Source organism: Xiphophorus couchianus, chromosome 5 (genome assembly GCF_001444195.1).
Source record: "Xiphophorus couchianus chromosome 5, X_couchianus-1.0, whole genome shotgun sequence".
NCBI classification, from domain to species: domain Eukaryota; kingdom Metazoa; phylum Chordata; class Actinopteri; order Cyprinodontiformes; family Poeciliidae; genus Xiphophorus; species Xiphophorus couchianus.
The window spans coordinates 8,422,352-8,442,689 of NC_040232.1; the positions used below are offsets into that span (position 1 = coordinate 8,422,352).

Below are 20,338 nucleotides of genomic sequence, written 5' to 3' on the forward strand. Positions count from 1 at the left end.
GTGCCGTCAGTATTATGAGAGAGGTTTATTTACACACATGTACAAATCTGAGTATCAAGGAATCGCATATAACGAGAAAACTGAGCCGTGAGACACTCAAACACCAAGACTGTGATATGACTGCCAGATAAAATGTCTCTCCAAACTTCTTGATGTACATATGCAATGCCTTTTGTTTCATTTTTTATTTTATTTTATGTTCTTATAGACAAGGTGAATAATGCAACGACTGAAAACAAAAAAAGGACGGTGTTTAACCACTAATTATTATTATTTTTTAATGAATAAATGAATTTACTTCCTATCTCACATGGGGGACGTTTCTATGGAGACGTACCCCACCGCCTTCCTGTCATCGTCGTCATGGAAACGACCCGACTCCTGAACCCTTCGAGGACATCACTGTACCCATGGAGTCTGCACTGAACTGTTTTCTTCACCATCTCTGGTAAAAAAAAAAAGCTAAAAGTGGGACCTTGGCAGACCTTTTTGTTTTTTCTTCTTTTCTTTTCTTTTTTTTTTTAACAATGGTGGTTTGATCAGGTTGTTGCAAACTCACCGATCCTTGCTCCTTTCTCTCCCATTTTTTGTACCGTAGTGTTTGTTTTATTTATATTTGTCATTCTACACAGTGTTATCTTGTATGTTGTAAAAAGAAAAAAAAAGAAAAGAAATTGAAAAAGAAAAACAGGCACGTCTTCAAAGTCTCTGAAAGGTGATGATGGATTAACTGATTTTTTTTTTTCTTCTATTTTTGGGATCATTTGCTTGTTTGTTTTCTTACCAAAACATTAGGGCAAGAACCCAGTAGTGGACTTGCATTGCCGTGTTAGTATTTATTTTGAATTAAATTAAAAGAAATACATTTCAGGTTTTTCTTTTGTAGTTGTGACTTCTTTATTTGGGAAAACCTTTGTCCATACCCAGCAGACAAAAATAAGATTATTTGTTTATTAGTGTTTTTCCTCCATAAAAGCAGAACAAAAGATACATGTAGGTGAAAAAAATAACACACATTTGAAATCATGAAGATGTTATTGATTCAGAGCAGGGGTGTCCAAAGTGTGGACTGGGGGCCATTTGTGGCCCATGGAATGATCTGTTTAGGTCCCTGACAACAAGTCAAAAACTGTACAATTTGGCCAGCAAAATGGAAAACAATTGATGACCCCAAAAATCTGGAAATATTTTTTTTTTACAGTCCAAAGTTAATTTGATTTGGATTTTTAATAATATACAGATTTCATAAAAATTTGGTTTATCGTTCAGCGTTTTAACAAAAATCATAGTAAGCTAATTGTTGTATTTTTAGTTTAATAAATGTTGTATCTCTCCAGTAGTTTAAATTTACCAAGTTTGTCGCCCAAGGCTTTAAAAGGTTTGGACGCCACGTTCCTAAATTACAGAAATAAATCTTCAAGTAGGTGAACTTCAGGGTTGAATAATCTAAAATAAATGTCAAACAAAGATATTAGGTTGTGTAAATATTTGATCTGTTTGGCTAAAACTACATGAATTTTTTAAGGAAGTGATCAGCTTTGCAGTAGCTTCACATGGTGCTTATAAAAAGTATTCACCCTGTTGGACGTTTTACCATTTTATCGCTTTTTAAAAAATCCCTTTTAACATTAAAGTGAAAACTGATTTCTACAAAATAGTGACCAAAACATAAAATACCTGATTGCATAAATTTCCACCGCCTTTGAAGTGACTGACCTAATTCGACAGAGGTCCAGCCAATTGGTGGCAGCGACACCAGGTTACCATGACTACGCTGAAGGAGTCGTAGGTGCCGCTTTTTTTAAATGATATATGAACAAAACAAATTCATTTTAAAGCAAAAGTAATGGAAGACATTTTGATAGTGTACCTGTCACAGTTAGACCAGGATCTTTATTACATCCTTAAATGGACTCGGTTACAAAAATTGACCCAACTTAAATATATATGACAACAGAACCAGACAGGGCTGTTAAATACATAATGTAATCAAACTGAAGATACGTTCATATGCGATGTCAACTCAAGCAGAAAAGCTCATCCAGAGCTGAGCAGATAGACGCCAGGTTTCCAGTTCCAGATCTTCCAGCAGCACCCACAGGAACCAGTCAGTGCAGAACCAGTCAAAGCCGCGCCCTCTCTGGATCAGAAAGGGGATCCTTCACTCTGGTATGGGTGGAGGCCAGTCCACATCCACCGACTGAACAGAAACACCAGTTAGACTCAGCATTAAAGCATTAACACACATTATTTATATTTTTAACTGTTTCTTTAAAGGAGACGTATTACGCAAAATTCACATTTTGCACTTTTTAAAATTTACTTTTGCTTCTAAAAACAGACCAAGCACTTTAAAAAAATCACCTTTTTTTGGCAATAAGTTGATGTTTATTTGTGTCCGGAAAATGAACCGATTCAGAAACCTTCTGAATGTAACGTCACAGCCTGTTACCTGGCAACCACCAGTGGATCTCTGCCTGTCACCTAGCAACCCAAGCTGAGTTCCAGCACATTTGGTCAGCTATGCCAGAAAACAAACAATGTTTTGTTGTTGACTCTCCATCCAGAAACCTCTTGCTGTATTCTTGTTGGCTGTGGAGGAGGCTCTACTTCTGCTTTTCTAAGGTTGTTTAATTGCGCACCTGTTTGCAGTCATTTTCACGTGCGAGTGTAAATGTTGAGTTGGGGGCGTGGCCAGCAGCAGCAGTGACAAGACGCCCTAAAACAGCTCATTTTGTGCATAAAATATAATAAAAATGTTTTGTATAGCCCTTAAACATATCCTATCCAGTACAGGGAAGCATCATAGGTCACCTTTAACTTCTTTTATATGCGTTACATTTCTCACCTCCACGTCCAGCTCCAGGATGTCCGTGTCGGTCTTCAGCAGCAGACAAAGATTCGGTTTAGTGCGCCCGAAATCTCCATGGACAAACTCCTTGATGTAGCTGTTTGACAGACATTAAGGAGCTTTAAACTACACCTTCGGCTACATTCACATTGCAGACTGAAGTGACTCAAGAACGATTTTTTTGTCAAATCAGTTTTTTTTTTGTCCTGGTCGTTCACACTTCCAAATATATGGGATTTGTAGCTGATCTCCAGTGTGAACCGCAAACGACCTGAAAGTGTCCTGGATGTGCAGTAGAGGGCGCAATAACGTCACACATAGAGAGCGAGCTCAGTGTTTTGCCAACCGCCATAAAAATGAAGAAGAAGAAGTGTTCAGTGTTTACTGAAGTAAACATAGACGCTAATGGAGGAGCATATCTCACAATTTTGACATTGTTGTCCGACAACCCAGTACATTAACAACTTAATCCTCATTATCGTCCGCCATGTTGTTGTTTTTATTCCCGCGGATGCAGAATAGTGGCGTTTGTCGTGTATCGACGACGATCAGGTTGACACCTGAACATATCAATCTGAACATTCAGGTATCTGATCTGGCCATTGAGATCCAGGCCACATTTGAAAAGATCTGATCGGATATCCAAGTTGCCTTGGTCGCATTTGAAAAAAATCCGACCTGTGTTATTCAGACTGTCGTGAAAATATCAGATACAGGTCGCGTAAAGGTTGGAAGAAACAAACAGAATAGATTTTTGACGTGCAAGTGTAAATGTTGAGTTGCGGGCATGGCCAGCAGCAGCGGTGACAAGACGCCCTAAAACAGCTCATTTTGTGCATAAAAAATAATTAAAATGTTTTGGATAGCCCTTAAACATATCCTATCCTGTCCAGGGATGGGATAGGAGTGGATATAGGACTCCACTCCACATGTTATAAATATGTTTGTGATGTGTTCAGTCTATCATAGTGTCGGTCAGGTCAGACTTTAAGTGAGGATACGTCCCAGCCTGAGTTTTCAATCCGAGGTAGAAGTGATGTGAATCCACGAAGCGGACGTTCATGCTGTGGATGACCCTCTGCCGGATCGCCAATGCCCGCCGGTGCAAAACCCTCAGGGGAGTCTTCTGATCCAGAGTCAGATCCTGCTAACAGAAAGTTAAAATCCTCATTTCTTGATTGGCTGTTATTTAAGATAACAGTAATATTAATACGTCACTTTAACTTACGCCATGTTTGTCTGACTACAGTTATCCTTTTTATAATCTGGCTATTTTACTTTATTTTGAGAAGAAGCATACATTTCATTTGGAATCCAATCATGATGTGATTAACTTAACGTTACAACGATGAATTCATCAGAACCGACAGAAGCTGAGCACCTTGATGTCGTTAATGAAGGAAATGTCTTCATTCTCGATGGATTTCTGAGTCCAGACCAGCGCCGTGTAAGACTTTGTCTTTTCTTCTTCTCCCTCCTTCATCCGACTCATGGCTTCTCTGCAGTTTACAAAAACACAACACCGAAAAGAGAACGGCTCTGCCAGATACTCATACTATGAACACTGTAAAATTAAGAGAGAAATATAAGGTACCAGTTGTCTCACCTGGTTACAATCTGCAAATCTCTCACTCTGATTTTATCTGAGGATTTGTTTATCATCTGAAATCAGATAAAAAGTATAAAATGATGGCATCGACACGGCACTAATGCAGTTTACAAGAACGTTTCACAAACTTTCAAATAAAGAAATCAATTTGAAAGGGTTTGGATATTCCAAAACCACCAGTGCAATGTGGATGCAAGTGCAAGTTTATTACAGTTTACACTTTGAAATGCATGTCCAATTAAAAGTATACAAAGAAAACAAATAACTGTTTTTAGAAGGAGAAATATTCAAAATAAAGACAAAAAAAAAACTGCAAAATGTAACACAAAAGTAGAGCTTGTGACAGTCTGTAACAACTGAAGCTTTCACACTGTAGAAACTGACAAGTTATTATGTTTAAAAATTACAATTTTACTGATAAAGTGAAATTCACATTTGAAAGTGAGTTAAAACTCTTTCAACTGTGTGCAGAAAAGTTGAACCGCCTTAGAAAGAGACAAAGAACTAAAAATAATAACAGTCACTTCTAAAAAAGAAAAAGTAGCATTTCTTTTTTATAAAATACACTTATTTGACGTTCATCACCTCCTGCAGCTGCTTCATTTCCACTTTGCTGAACCGAGATCTGTGTGGGTTCAGCAGCTCCATGGCAAATGGACGACCTGCCAAAGAAAAACGCAACAAAATTTAAAAAACTAGAACAAATTCTGAACAAATTATAATTATGTAAATTGGAGTTTAGCAGCCAACATCATTATCTCTTGTTTTAGTCCTTACCTTATAAATATTGTTGTAATGGAATTAAAGACATCCAAATACTACATAACATTATAATTTTGACCAATAAGAAAGTGAATTTATTAATCCATCCAATGAAAGACAAAGTCTTTTATTTTGAAGTTTATCTGTTAGCTGTAATGTAAACCTTCAGTCATCACTGATTTATTTTCACAGTGAATTTAGCACTGACTCTACTAAAAGTAAACGTAACTGTTATTAATTATTTTTATATTTTAAAGAGTTTCTGAACTTTATTTTGAAAGGCCATGGAAAATACCCACTTTTTTGATAATAAATTAAAAGCGTCAAGTTTTGTTTTAAAACGTTTCCCAGAACTTTACTTTATTTTGAAAGGCCAACTTAATCCCTTTATTAAAACAATGTTAGTCATTCTGCCAAAGAAAAAGACAACAAAACAAATAAATTAGTACATATTTTGTTAGAAAAAAGGTTAACAGTGTGAAAATTATGGCCATAAAGTGTCTAAAAACACAAACTGATTAATATAAATGTGTTTTTATTATAGTAAAATCATGCAAAAATAAGATTTCCATTTCTGTTTCATTAGCTAGTTTCATCAGGAAACCCGAAACAGTTTAAATTCATTCAGTCAAACAAAGTCTCACCATTTCCAAGCGTTCGGACATCCACATCCTCTCTGCCCGAGGAGGAGAAATTAAATCCTGCCACAAAAAGAAAACACATTTTGTTATTTTTCCTAAAAAAAAAAACAAAAAACTGCTTTTTGAGGAGTTGATGTAAATTACTTAGTGAGTTAAGAGCACAGAATTAAACCCTTTGCTGTTTTTGTTTCTCAGGACGCTTTTATCGTCAACCCGAGTATAACAACAGCTGAAAGCAAATGTGATAACCTGACTCAAATAATCACAGATTAGTTTTAACTTTAAATTACTCCATCAATTTGTTTCTTTATGACTTCAGCGAACATCTAGAGCAATGTTTGTCAAACGTTTTCTGGCTGAGGACCACTTAACCCATTTAACAAACATTACGAACTACCTAACTTGAAATTACCCCAAAATAACACAACATCTTAATTATATTTTATATATATTAAAATGTTGTGTGCCTGCAATCTTTCCAATGACTTCAAACACATGAAAATTAAAGTTGTTCTTTAATACCGAGTGTGTATTAATTTGGCCATTTGTAATTTAGAAGCACAATAAAAGAAAAATAGACTTAAGTTGCTTTGCCATAAACAAAAATCCTCTTCTGCACCATTAAATATCAGTGATTCTTGAGAAGAGGGACAAAACAGGTCCTATGGATAAAGCACAAAATCTGAATAAAATATACACAAAATAAAATTTCATACATAAAATTATCCAACAAATCCTATCAATTTTATTTATCACTTGTGTTTAAGTAGTTTAATCATTTTTAAATAAATAAAAATAACAATAGTTGTTGACGTGCGAGTAAGGTCATAAAAAACAAAGGACAGTTTTCACCAACTGAAGCCGTTAACGGCAAGGAGCCGTTCAAAAGACCCGAATCGTTCGTGAACGACACATCAATACTCTCAGGAGGAATGACTTAGCTTCCTCCGATCATATAAGTAATCCTGACGTTGTTTCTTTCCACCGGTATCTTCAGTATTTCTTTTTGAGTGACCCGGTTTTAAGCACCCTATCCATTATTATTTTTAAACATAAGTCGTCTAGTAAGCTAGCTGTAGCGTCGCACATTGAGCTGACGTCACGGCAAATAAACGGTCGTTTGCATGCAGTACCTTGTAGGCCACTAGGGGGCGCCCGCGGGCCACTAGTCTGATCTAGAACACTAATCTGGTGAGGTTTGGGTTTAAAATGTGGACTCACCGTCAGCCCTGAATGCAGACAGGATCGGTGCGGCGATCAGTTCCTCCACGGAAGACTCCATCCTCCTCTCCCCATCGATCACCCAGGGAGTCTGAGGCAGGTTGCGGCAGAACTTGTTGTACCTCCCTGACCGGTGGGGACACGGGGTTAGAACAGTTTTCCCACCGCAAAATTCAAGAATGTTTCAAGCATTTTAAAGATAAGTTTTCACATTTTTCCAGCACAACGTTTTGGAGGTAAAATTAATAAATCAATTAGGTTTATTTGTATAGCAAATTTCAGCAATACGGCAGTTCAAAGTACAACATACAGTCAACGATAATTGAGGAAATCAGTAACAAGCATAACATTTTAATGGGTGCCATCACCATTAAACGTTAAAATGTTTATCTATGATATATGACATTTATTATAGTTATTGATCATGTTTTGTGATAGTATTCTACAGCAAGGACAAGGTAAACTAAAATATAACAACATTTTATGCTTTGAAATGTCTGGTCCAAGAACAAAATACCAAATTAACCAAAAACCCACCAATTTCAATAACGCTGTTTAACATATATAAGATAATTCAACCTTTATTTCAATAACACAGATCAATAAGTCAATGAGTCAATAGGAATAATAAACATTCATTACAGTGAAACAATCGAAGCAAATTGTGTTAAGGTAAATGACATTCCCCCTCAAATTAATACGACAAAGAAAGTTTTTTAAAAAATTCTAATAAATATTCTTGCTATGTTTTCTGGCATTTTGCAAATAGAAATAATTTTGGTAGTTCTAACTGACCTAAAAGATAGAATGAAAGTAGAAATGTAACTTGTAAACATGTAAAGAAAGGTTCTTATTGTCTTGCTTTACCTGCTATGAAGACAGAGATGTGAAGACACTGGATGTCCTGAGGGGTGCAGCTGCCGCTCGGCTCTGATGGTGGACAGGGGTAATGCCTGGAACAAGAAAAGAAACACAAAAAAGCAATAGATGTTAAACAAAACACTTTGTAGAGTCAACCCATTTCAGCGTTACTTACTCTAAAAACTTCACATCTGATATCTTCTCCAGAGCTTTGACCACAGCCATGCGGGTAAACACCGACTGTAGAAGAAAGGAAAAGCATCGTAGATGAAGAGGCATCAAACACAGCATCAGTGATGTACAGAAACTGGACTCTGGCATCAGTGGACCAGAAGTTAAAGGGGACCTATTATGCAAAATTCACTTTTTTATGTTTTTTACTTGTATTTGAGTCCTAACTGCTTCTAAAAACAACTCAAGTGTTAAAAAAAAACATTCACCCATTATTTGGATTCAAAAACCTCCTTATCACATGCGACTGGCACTGCACCATTACCTAGCAACCCTAGCCCGGCCAAATTCTGTTATCTAGCAATGCAAGCTGAGTTCCAGCACATTTGGTCAGCTGGTTTTACTGCTGTATTTGCTGTACAACGGCTGCTGGAAAAGACAAGTGTTTTGTTGTTGACTTGCCATCCAGAAACCACTTGCTGCTTGTTATTGGTTGTGCAGGAGGCTCTACTAATGCTTTTCAAAGATGTGAGTTGTATAATTGTGTATAACTGTTTGCAGCCATTTTTAAGTTAAAGTGTAAATGTTGAGTTGGGAGTGTGGCTAGTAGAAGCTTATTTGGATTTAAAGTGACAGGAGGCCGTAAAACAGCTCATTCTGATCAGACTAAAGTCTCGTTATCTAAGAATGACTTAGATAACGTTGTCCATGGATAACATCTTTACCTGTTTGTTCTTGGTGGGTTTGAAGCAGTCAGGACAGCATTTGGCTCTGCAGGATGAAGAGGATTAAAAGCAGGCAAAATAAAAATCTGAAACTTCTGTGCAAGTCTGCACTGATCACTATTTTATCTCTGTTCAATCAAAATGATTTGTTGTTCAATTTTACGGCTGGTGTCTCAGGAACTTTGATTTCCATTTTTGCTTAACGCTGCAGGAATGTGACAGGTTTTGGAGTTGAGGACTCACAGGAAGTGGCAGTCAGATTCTGTGTCTGGATGAGTGAACTCCACACCGACCTCAAACGGACTCTGAAACAATAACAGGAATGACCAATAACTGAACACATGTTTTGAAAATATTATCTTCTGTGTAGTATTCATTACCCAAACGATGTGTATACAATTACAATACAACATTTTTTAATTCTGCACCTAATTTATCACATAAAATCCCAACAAATTACGCTGAAGTGGAGCAACTTCTGTTTTGTATAACTTTTTGTCTTCTGTTTCACTTTTATTTGTATTAAATTAATTAATTATAATTTTCAATCCAATATTATTTGAATAGACTCTCAGTTTTGTTTCCACAGGCGGTGTTTTTTATGATTGGATCTCACCTACCTTGCTAACCACAGCCACACCCTCCAGCTGTTTTGTGACCAGACCCTGCATGATCCACTTGAAGGCCTCCTTCACCTGGATGACATCATCTTTATCGAGCACTAAACCTTTCTGTCTGTAAGACCAAACCAACTCAGATTGTCCAAAACTTTGGAGACATTAATGTTCAACACAAGATCAATTCTTTCACCTGACTTCCTTCTTCACATGGAGCCAACAGGAGTGCTGAAGAGGTAAAGAATAAAACTTTAGCATACGATTATTTTGGGATGGAAGAATAGAGTGGGTTTGTCTCAGGTGCACTGACCTCACGCACACAGAGCTGAGCTGGCAGAGAGACGGACAACACAAGGGTGTCAAACTCGTAGTTTTGGGCCTTCACTGTTTCAACAATCTGTGGAAACGCAGCAGCTGATTTTAACTTTAGGACAATATGGGAATTGATCACATTTTAAAACCTAGTAAAAGTAAAAGCTGCAGTATGCAAATTTTATTTTTTTAAAACGTGGTGATGTTTGGTATGACTTTAAAGTATATTTCTTGGATTAAAACACAACTGACAAGTCAAAAATGCTCTGGGAAGTGGCAGAAATTACAAAATAAAAGTCCAAGATTAAAGAAAAAACAAAAGAAAACACAATATATTTGAATTGTGTAGCCTAATAATGTGCAGTAAAGCACACAAACGTTACATACTGCACCTTTAATTAAAAAGTAGATCATAATTTTTAACAAATGCAAACCTTTATTGCCTGATCTGGGCCACACAAATCTTGCAGGATTCCCAAACATAAGGCACACACACTTGACTCCTCCTTCTTCAGTGTTACCATGGCAGCATCGTCTGTTTCTGACTGAACCGCCTCTGTGGGATCCAGTTTGGCCCTTTTACAGGGAGGGTCTTCAACAGTTTGAGACGACTCAGTATCATGGGGCTTGATGTCTGCTGAATCCTGTACTTTGTTGTTTTCCTTCTCCATAATAAAAGTCTGAAGCTCTTTAAGAGTCTCCTGCAAAATATGAAACAATCAGTAGACTGTTGCTTTGGTTAGCTGGGTTGGACACACACAATAATAATTTCCAACAGAAATAAGCTGAAACCAGCAGAATCGGATGCAGCCCTACATGCTGTGCTTGTCGATAAGCAGCCTGGACGCTCACACAGCAGAACCTGAGGACACAGCGAGCGCAGCAGCCGGCTGACAAAAGCTTCTGAACGATAGGTTTGTCCTTCTCCTTCAGCGGCAGCATCACTGCTGGCTGCAGGACGGAAGAAAGCACAGTGGTCAAGATACTACAAGAGACTTTTCATTAAATAAATTCAATACAAAAAAAAAAGCAGAACTCTTTTTAAAATTGCATTTGGATTAAAGTCTTTTGAAAAGTTTTCAAAACTGTATCTGGTGTAAGAAAGATTTCTAACACAAAGGTTTTAAGTTTTAATATAATAAAATTTGGTCTTCTAATAGGGAATGAAGATTTCAATTAATAACAATTTGATCCTTCTGACTATGTTTTTTTATTCAAAAATCTAAAAAATAATATAATATTATGTACATTAGGTCTTCTGAAAGCATACATGGTTTTAAGGTGCTTCTTAAGATAATTTTTTATCTGATGGTACTTAAGTCTTTTGATTTATTGTAATTGTGGTAAATAATTTTATTATTGTTGTCTTAATTATAAATAATGTATTTACTGATTTCTGTGCAGCACTTTGGTGCAGGTTGAACTTTTTAAAAAGTGATTTATAAATACATTTGACATGGAAAAATAGTGAAATAATTTTATTCGAGGAAGTACTTAAACAAAACTGCTCATAGCAAAACGTTAATATCTGAAAAACTTTTATTTTGCACATAACAATGGGTAAAAACGTCACTCCAGGCCTTTGTGTAATTTTTCTCTCACTTGACAATTATTGCATTACTTTGAGTTGGTCTCTTGCAAAAAATAAAAATCCAAATACAACACATGATCAGCGATATACTTCCGGCATAAACAAATAGGGTGAAAGTAGTAACTCATTAGCGCATTTCCATTAATGCATCAATTTATTGTGTCTTTGGAACAGCAGGACCTAACCGTGTTTACATTATTCCTGCAAAAGGTCAGAAGGTAGTTTTATTGCTTGATCTTATTTGTTCATCTGCTTCAAGAGCAAGACCACGTTCAAAACTCTGATAATTAGCAAACAGTAAGTCTTGGAAATTCAAATCTTTTGAAAACTGGACCGTATACTTGATAGTAAGCTCATGATGAAACTTCTGAAATGAACCTACCTTATACGGAGTTTATTTTTGGAGAATAAAAAGAAACCAAACAGCGTTTAGTTTTCAGTGAAACGCAGTTTTCTGCATGTCTGCGTCCGCAGTCCAAACTAATCAAGCTGGATAAGCATCACGAGCTAATATCCGTCTTAATGAAAGGTTTTTAACTATTTTTGAGGCATATTTTTATTTGTAAGTATATACATGTGGAACAAATATGTCAATAAAATCATTTAAGAGCAACAAAAAACATTATTTTTGTTTATCACTCGACACGTACTGCCTGATTACGTCATATTCATGCGCCGGGGATTTGACAGCCGGATCCTTCCTCTCTCTGCAGCAGCCGGTGACTCTGGAAGTTTCTGACGGCGGACCCGGGGAACACGCCTCAATCCAAGTCCATCCGAGGCCGAACCGCGAGGTTTCACCCACTGGGCCTCATCCATTCCTCTCTAAAGTTTACCGTTAACATTTCCCATCGTATATAAAGACGAAATGCCCGGAGTCATGGCGGTACCGAAGGCATCAAGTGGAGGCCACAACAAAGGAGGGGCGTATGTGGACCGAGACAAGCCGGCCCAGATCCGCTTCAGCAATATCTCTGCGGCCAAAGGTGGGCTGAAATGTTAAACGTATGTTTGGACCTGATTATAGTGTTCGAGTTGTACCTCGGCTCGGTTCAGGTTGGGCCGGGTTCGGCACCGTTATTTTGGGTCTAACGGAAGCTTCCTCCAGGCCTGAAATATCTTGCGTGTTCCCCATGCTGAAGTGAAATATATCTCCTCAGGATAAACGTTAATAAAGTTTAAAAAAATATTTGGATCTTTTTATATTGGATGAGTTTTGATTTGGTGCTGATCATCATGACTCAACGCTCTCAAAACATTACCTTAGCTGAATGACTAAAGTGCATCCTAAGTATTTTTTATTATTATTAACTCGTTAAATGTTGCATAATTTTGTTCTTCAGTGGCAAAAATTTATTTAGATTGTCATTTTAAATACACTTAATGCATCAATCATTTTAAAGGTTTTTAAATCACTTTTCATACAACAGAAAATGCAGCACAAAATGCATCGCAGAAACCAAAGAAACCTATTTCTCCACCCTGGTACTCAGTTTTAAATGTTGTAATTCTCTTGAGTAAGTAGTTTTGAAGACATTGTTTCATATCTCCTAATGGTTGTTTTGTTGTATTCACTGTTGATCTTAATTTTTCATTTAAATTAACTATTTAAGGTCCTTCTAGGATAGGTGTTAATTCTCAATTCTTTCATTGTTTCATAATAGAAATGCAAATTTTTCAATATCTTAACTATCCATCCATCCATCCATTTTCTGTTCACCCTTGTCCCTAATGGGGTCGGGAGGGTTGCTGGTGCCCATCTCCAGCTACGTTCCGGGCGAGAGGCGGGGTACACCCTGGACAGGTCGCCAGTCTGTCGCAGGGCAACACAAAGACATACAGGACAAACAACCATTCACACACACACTCACACCTAGGGAGAATTTAGATAGACCAATTAACCTAACAGTCATGTTTTTGGACTGTGGGAGGAAGCCGGAGTACCCGGAGAGAACCCACGCATGCACAGGGAGAACATGCAAACTCCATGCAGAAAGACCCCGGGCCGGGAATCGAACCCAGGACCTTCTTGCTGCAAGGCAACAGTGCTACCAACTGCGCCACTGAGCAGCCCATATCTTAACTATTTGATTCCAATTTTTAGTGTCCCAATTAGATTCAGAAACAATTTTTAATTCAGAAACTCTGGAGATTTTGTTTAAATTATGTGACTAATGAGGAAAAGACGGTAAATAAATACAACATTGATTTAAAGCAATTTTACACGGCTTCATACTGAATCAAATTCCATTAGTTTATTTTTAAAAAAGTTTGTGAATCAAATTCTGCAACTTAAATTACCCGCATTAGGTTAGCCTTACTGCTTTGGTTTTTCTTGAATAAAAAAATATGAAAGAATTATTGAAAATATAATTATACAAAAAAAATAGGTCAAGTCAGTTTATTTACTTATATAGCATATTAACAACAGCCTCAGCTGATCACAGTGCTTCACAACAACCACAAGTAGATAAATGATAAAGTGAAAAATAAAATGATTGGTAAAAATAAGACAATTATAAAATTGTCAAAAAATACCAAAAACTAATAATATGAATAAAAGTCAAGACATACTTTCAGCTGCAGTGATTTCCCCCCAAAAACTCAAATAAGTGAAGTACTAATATCCGCCTTATTTTTTTTAATCTGGTGTTGATGGCCAACACCAGATAAACCAAATTAAAAAATTAAACAGACCAAAACCGATTTTTGAATCGATTCAGAATTCCCTGAACTAGGAATTGTGACTCTCTAGAGAGCTGATTTTTATAATGTTTTTCTTTTCTGCATTACAGAAATCATAAGGGTGATAAATTCTCATGATTACCTTTAAGAAGAATATTTTCCCCAGCTTTCTCTGTTCTGACTCGTCGTGTGTTTGATTGACAGCTGTTGCAGATGCTATCAGAACCAGCCTGGGACCCAAAGGAATGGACAAGATGGTGAGTCAGACATATTTTCTTTAACTGGTGTCTTTATTTAACGAGGTTCATTAAGCGGAGGCGTTGTTGTTGTTTCAGATCCAGGATGAGAAAGGCGATGTGACCATCACCAACGATGGAGCCACCATTCTGAAGCAGATGCAGGTTCTTCACCCGGCTGCCAAAATGGTGAGATGGAAACTTTGCTTTGTTTCTGTTTTCATGATCTGACAACAAAAAATTAATTTTCTGTTGCAGTGAAATTAACCCAGTGTGTGTGTGTGTGTGTGTGTGTGTCAGCTGGTGGAGCTGTCCAAAGCCCAGGACATTGAGGCTGGAGATGGCACCACCTCTGTGGTGGTGATTGCTGGCGCGCTGCTGGATGCCTGTTCCAAACTGCTGCAGAAAGGTAAAAACCTCAGAACTGAGTAAAACAATGCTGCCATGTTTAGATGTTTGTTACTGCAACTAACAGCCATTTTAGTAATCGATTATTCTGATGACCAATCAGAGAAAAAATTGGCACATTTGGCTGATTTTTCATTTCAAAAATATGCAAATAAACAATTCAATTCCTTTTTGAATAATAAAAAAAAACAATTTATTGCCTAAAATGTAATTATGTAGCATTTATTTAGTGTATGTTTGATCATTTGTAGCAACCCCCCCCCCCCCCCCCCCCCCCCCCCAAAAAAAAAAAACCTCCTAACATCAACATGTGTGAAGCTCGGTCCTTTGGTCGACTTAACATCAGTACTTTGTAGAGTTGATCTGTTATGTTTTGGATTAACTGATTAATGAACAAAATATGCTTAATTTATAGATTTATTTATAGTTTAATATATTTCAATGTGCCTTCTTTTATTTTATATTCAGTATAAATATTTAAATTACTAAGCAATTTCCCTTTGTGAATCAATAAAGTATATTTTACTCTATTCTGTTAAGATATATTTTCCTGGTTAGAACATTTTTACAGACAAAGGTCTTTGTTTTCTCTTAAATGCAAAATTGTTATATTTTTTGTTCCATTTGTATTTAATTACTTCTCTGAGTGTGGTGTTCTTTCAGCAAATTGACATTTTGAGTCTGTGTACTTAATCAATTATTAGAGTAGTTGACGATTATTCCAATTATCGATTCATCGTTTTTCGTTATCTTAGTTGTTTTGATTCAGCCCTCTGCTCTGTGATTGGTCAGGAATCCACCCCACCATCATTTCGGAGTCGTTCCAGAAGGCGGTGGATAAGGGCGTGGAGGTCCTCACCGCCATGAGCCGCCCAGTGGCGCTGAGCGACCGCGACACGCTGCTCAACAGCGCCACCACGTCGCTGTGCTCCAAGGTGGTATCGCAGTACTCCAGCCTGCTGGCACCCATGAGCGTGGACGCTGTCATGCGAGTCATCGACCCGGCGACGGCCACCAGCGTCGACCTGCAGGACATTAAGATCATCAAGAAACTTGGGTGAGTTTCCTGTTTGTCTGTCGGTTTGTTTTATTTTAGCAGTCAGTTTTGCCAGTTTTCTTACTGTGCATGTTGTTTCCAGTGGCACCATTGATGACTGCGAACTGGTGGACGGACTGGTGCTAACGCAGAGGGTGGCAAACGCCAGCGTGACCCGGGTGGAGAAGGCCAAAATTGGTCTCATCCAGTTCTGTCTGTCCCCTCCCAAAACTGACGTGAGTTAAAAAAAAATAGCTGAGATTAAAATAATTACTTTTAAAGATAGTAATAATATTTAAAAAGGTTCTATTTGTGTAGAACCTTTGTGTAGAACCTTTTTAAACAAATGTTACAAAGTGCTTTACATACACAAAAATAAATCAAAACATCATAAGTGACACAAGAAACAGAAAATGTATATCAAATTGATTAAAATACCTAATTAAAAATAAATAATAAAAATACAAATGGGATTCAAAAATTAAAGCCATTATTAGTTTTAACCAATCGGTGCATCAATTAGTCGACTGGGAATCAGAATTGGCCCATTTTCCTTTACATGAGTGTTATTGGTAATTTGCGGCTCAAATACAGAAAAATCAAAAAGTGTTTTTAAGTTGAATAAAGTTGTGGTAAAGGTTTAGGGCAATTTGTGTGCACATCTTTTTTAAAGTGTTAGGATTTTTGGGATTAATAATTTATATCTACAATAACTGAAGAATGTTTAATTTATATAAGTTACAATAATGTTTTTAATTTCCCTTTGGTATTCATAAACAATTTGTAACTTTGAATTGAATTGAAAGTTGCCAACTTTACTTTTTTTGCTATATTTAGCAACTATTCAGACAAAAAAAAAATTGTTGGCCAAAATCGAAATTAACGGCAGATTTTTTTTAAGGATTGGAGTTAAATTGAGAAAAAAGACAAATTTATATTGGCTAGGAAAAACCAGACTGGTGCAATTCTAATTTTCTCCTTTTTCAGTGCTTTATGATCAGATTTTCCTATTTCTATAAAGAAATTGTTTTGAGTTACATTTTTCCTCTTGGACAGAGTGAAGGTGTTACACTTTAAATTTTTTAATTAGCAAAATTGCACAAAAGTAAATGTTGGCATGACTTTACATGGCAGATAAATGCTAATAAAATAGCTTTTTGTTGCAAAATCGGAGCAAAAAGTGCATTAAATTGGCATAAAATACTATAATCAGAAAGCAAATCTTCAGATTACTCTCCTTCATTTTAAAACTTCCCTTGTTAACATCTGACAAAAGAGTTTTTTTATTCCTGTTGTCTTTTGGTTTGCAGATGGACAACCAGATCGTGGTGTCGGACTACGCCCAGATGGACCGCGTGCTGCGGGAAGAGCGCGCTTACATCCTCAACTTAGTGAAGCAGATCAAGAAAGCCGGCTGCAACGTTCTGCTCATCCAGAAGTCCATCCTCAGGTGCAGAAGTTGAAAACAACAAAACACAGTTTATGGGTTTATGTTGGGATGTTGTGCTTGTTTCTCAATCATGCACCACATTAACTGTAAGCGGTTCTGTGACAGAGATGCCCTGAGTGATCTCGCTCTGCATTTCCTCAACAAAATGAAGATCATGGTGGTGAAGGAAATAGAAAGGGAAGACATTGAGTTCATCTGCAAAGTGAGTCTAAACTCTTCCTATAAACCTTGGAGTTTACACTTAATTACACTGCTATCTACAGTACATAGACAATGATACTGAAGAATTAGTTTAGCTTTGTTTTTATACATCTAATGAGGCCTACATTTTTTTGAATTTGTTCTTAACATATTCATTGTTGAGTAAAGCTTCTATAAAATAATAAGTCTTTTTATTTTTGCCACAGACTATTGGAACAAAGCCCATTGCCCACATTGATCACTTCACTGCAGAAATGCTCGGCACGGCGGAGCTGGCAGAGGAGGTCAGCCTGGACGGCTCTGGGAAACTGGTGAAGGTATGATCACTAAAACAATCCTTCATGTTTCAGAATGAATTCTGAATAAAAATGGCTCCATGTTGGGTGCCATTTTGTTGGGGAGTGAAAGGTGGCAAATAAGAAAACATCCTATTTGATTAATATGTTTAAACAAACGAGGCAATAAGTAAAGTGTTTGTCATTTATTAAAGGTTTAAAAATTACAGCAGCTGCAGAGCGCCACAGCAACGGGACAATAAGCTGATGAAAAGTTGTAAAACAACTTCAAACCATTTATATTCTGCTTTTCCTTGCTTAGTGTCCGCACGTAGACCTGTTGCCATGACAACCGACACAACATCTTTGTTAACCCACAGAGCAGAGAGTAATATATTGACCAGAAAGTCCTGCACTGTTGCTAACTTCCTGCTTTTGGAGCGGTCTCTAGTCAGGTTACATTCAGACCGCTTTAGAGTCCACTTCAACCGGACCGAGACCAAGGTTTTTAGGTGGATCAGAGTTCGGTTTTTAAGTCTGTTTTGGAATTCAAATTTGCATTCAGACCTCTCCAAAAACCTGGACTTTCTAGACAAACGGATTAGAGTCTGATTCAGGACTCTAATCCTGGGTTGGTCTGAATGCACCCTAAGAGTAATTAAAAAGAGTGTGCTGTAATACAAACTGCTACTGCTGAATTTACAACATGTTGGACCTGAGTTCTGCTTGTGGTAAACCTTTGTAATCTCTTGTTGCAGATCACCGGCTGCACCAGCCCAGGGAAGACGGTAAGCATCGTGGTTCGGGGATCCAACAAGCTCGTGATCGAGGAGGCTGAGCGATCCATCCACGATGCTCTGTGTGTGATTCGTTGCTTGGTCAAGAAGAGGTCAGACATTTTATTTTAATTATTATCTCCTTATTTGTAGTCCTGGTTGGTCTTCAGTTTCCCCCTCTGACAAAGGCGCTCCTGCTTTCTTTCTTCCTGCAGGGGCGTAACAAACAGAGGAACATTACAGTAGAAAGCTCACCTTAATTAACGCCTGGTTGTTTTCAGCAACTTAGCTGGGGAGCATTCTCACAATTATAACAAACCAAATTAAATTAAAATCTTGACAAATTAACAGAAACAATTATGATTTTGTATTTATTTATTTATTATTTTGTATTAATTGTAATAATTGTTTTCGTGTCTTTAGAGCTCTGATAGCCGGAGGCGGTGCTCCAGAGATTGAGCTGGCCGTGCATCTGGCCGAGTATTCGCGCTCCCTGGCAGGCATGGAGGCCTACTGCGTGCGGGCGTACGCTGATGCTCTGGAGGTCATACCCTCAACACTGGCTGAGAACGCTGGCCTCAACCCCATCTCCACGGTGACGGAGCTACGGAACAGACACGCACACGGAGACAAGATGGCGGGCATCAACGTCCGCAAGGTTAGCACGCTTTACTGCAGCTGTTTACACAAACGGATCCACTCCAGACTTGTGTGTCCAGCTACAGAGCTGGACATCAACACTGCTAAAGAGGCATTTGTACTCAATGATGTAACCCAGTGTTTTTTAGCCAGGGGGCGCTGTGGGGGCCTCAGTTAGTTGGAAAAAATTCATCAAGCTGCTTTTTTCCTAAAGCAATCAAGAAATGGAAACTTTTCTGACAAGGCAAAGAACAGTCCTGCTTTGGAGAACTCTGCTGCTGAAAATCAAAATAACTGTTGAAATAAAATAGAAATCCATGTATGTATTTAATATAAGATATTACATATTTTCTTTTCAGAAAAGTGGATTGTGATTTAAAAATTGTATTATCTGTTGATAGTCATAATATATTATTTGATTGAAATTTTCCGTCACACAACTCATGTCCATCTAAACTCAGAAAGTATGAGGCAACATTTATGCTAAATTTATTTATTATGGAATAGTGAATAAAAAATAATTCGGTTAATGCTCTTTGTGGGGTAAAGTTTGAGAACCCTGGTGTGACTGAAGTGTTTTTTGCTTGTATGACAGGGAGGAATCTCCAACATCCTGGAGGAGCTGGTGGTTCAGCCTCTGCTGGTTTCCATCAGCGCTCTAACTCTGGCCACAGAAACGGTCCGCAGCATCCTCAAGATCGATGACGTGGTAAGATGTAGTGTCCTACTTTAATATGTCAGTCATCTGCTAGTTGTTTAAAAAATGTGTCCAATACTTCATCTGTTTCATTTTGTGTTTCAGGTGAATACTCGATAAGTCTGTCCAGTGAAGCGTCGCGAAGTCGGTTCGTTCTGTGAGGGATCAGAAGACCTGAACATCTGTTTGCTCAGATTTCATCTTTAGTTGTTACTTTGCCTAATTTAAATAAAAAAGGCTTTTTTGTTGACACTCCAGCCTTGGTTTCTTATTTATTACCAATTGCAAAGAAAGGTGAAAGGTTCAGATCAAATATGTTTATTTTAGATTGTCATGACCCTCATAACATGAATTTATATAATCACAACCCGATTATCAAAGAGAAAACATGATTTAAGTGTATCAACATTAAAATGTTCAAATAAAGGCAAACACACAATGAATAATGCACAAAAAGTTGATGGTCAACAGATCAAAAAAGTGATTTTGTCCTGGGAAAAGAATGCAAAAAGTGGTTATTTAAAAATGTATGCTTTGTATTCTAAAAAAATCAGTTTGTAATCTTCCTGCCCCA

The 20,338-nt window shown here is 37.4% G+C and overlaps 2 protein-coding genes across 3 annotated transcripts; one reads left to right on the forward strand and one right to left on the reverse strand.

Moving 5' to 3' along the window:
• Positions 1 to 504: 504 nt before the first annotated feature.
• On the reverse strand, positions 505 to 11,950 carry pus10 (pseudouridine synthase 10). 2 transcript variants are annotated; one of them, XM_028017009.1, is made up of 18 exons: positions 11,744 to 11,950; positions 10,587 to 10,721; positions 10,205 to 10,471; positions 9,769 to 9,855; positions 9,652 to 9,686; positions 9,462 to 9,576; positions 9,085 to 9,146; positions 8,842 to 8,887; positions 8,121 to 8,185; positions 7,952 to 8,037; positions 7,085 to 7,210; positions 5,867 to 5,923; positions 5,046 to 5,122; positions 4,458 to 4,513; positions 4,233 to 4,350; positions 3,853 to 3,995; positions 2,849 to 2,948; positions 505 to 2,200 (listed from the first exon to the last, which is right to left on the reverse strand). In XM_028017009.1, exons 2-18 carry the CDS (start codon positions 10,710 to 10,712, stop codon positions 2,162 to 2,164), a joined length of 1,605 nt encoding a protein of 534 aa, XP_027872810.1. In that variant the 5' UTR covers positions 10,713 to 10,721; positions 11,744 to 11,950; the 3' UTR covers positions 505 to 2,161. The 2 variants fall into 2 exon arrangements, with proteins under 2 accessions (XP_027872810.1, XP_027872809.1); XM_028017008.1 differs by lacking the exon at positions 505 to 2,200 and having other exon boundaries at positions 2,769 to 2,948.
• Positions 11,951 to 12,048: 98 nt separating this feature from the next.
• cct4 (chaperonin containing TCP1, subunit 4 (delta)) lies at positions 12,049 to 20,021 on the forward strand. The gene is made up of 13 exons (XM_028017007.1): positions 12,049 to 12,347; positions 14,251 to 14,303; positions 14,382 to 14,471; positions 14,583 to 14,691; positions 15,483 to 15,747; positions 15,830 to 15,962; positions 17,037 to 17,176; positions 17,282 to 17,378; positions 17,584 to 17,694; positions 18,411 to 18,541; positions 18,852 to 19,086; positions 19,663 to 19,776; positions 19,870 to 20,021. Exons 1-13 carry the CDS (start codon positions 12,230 to 12,232, stop codon positions 19,882 to 19,884), a joined length of 1,611 nt encoding a protein of 536 aa, XP_027872808.1. The 5' UTR covers positions 12,049 to 12,229; the 3' UTR covers positions 19,885 to 20,021.
• Positions 20,022 to 20,338: the final 317 nt, after the last annotated feature.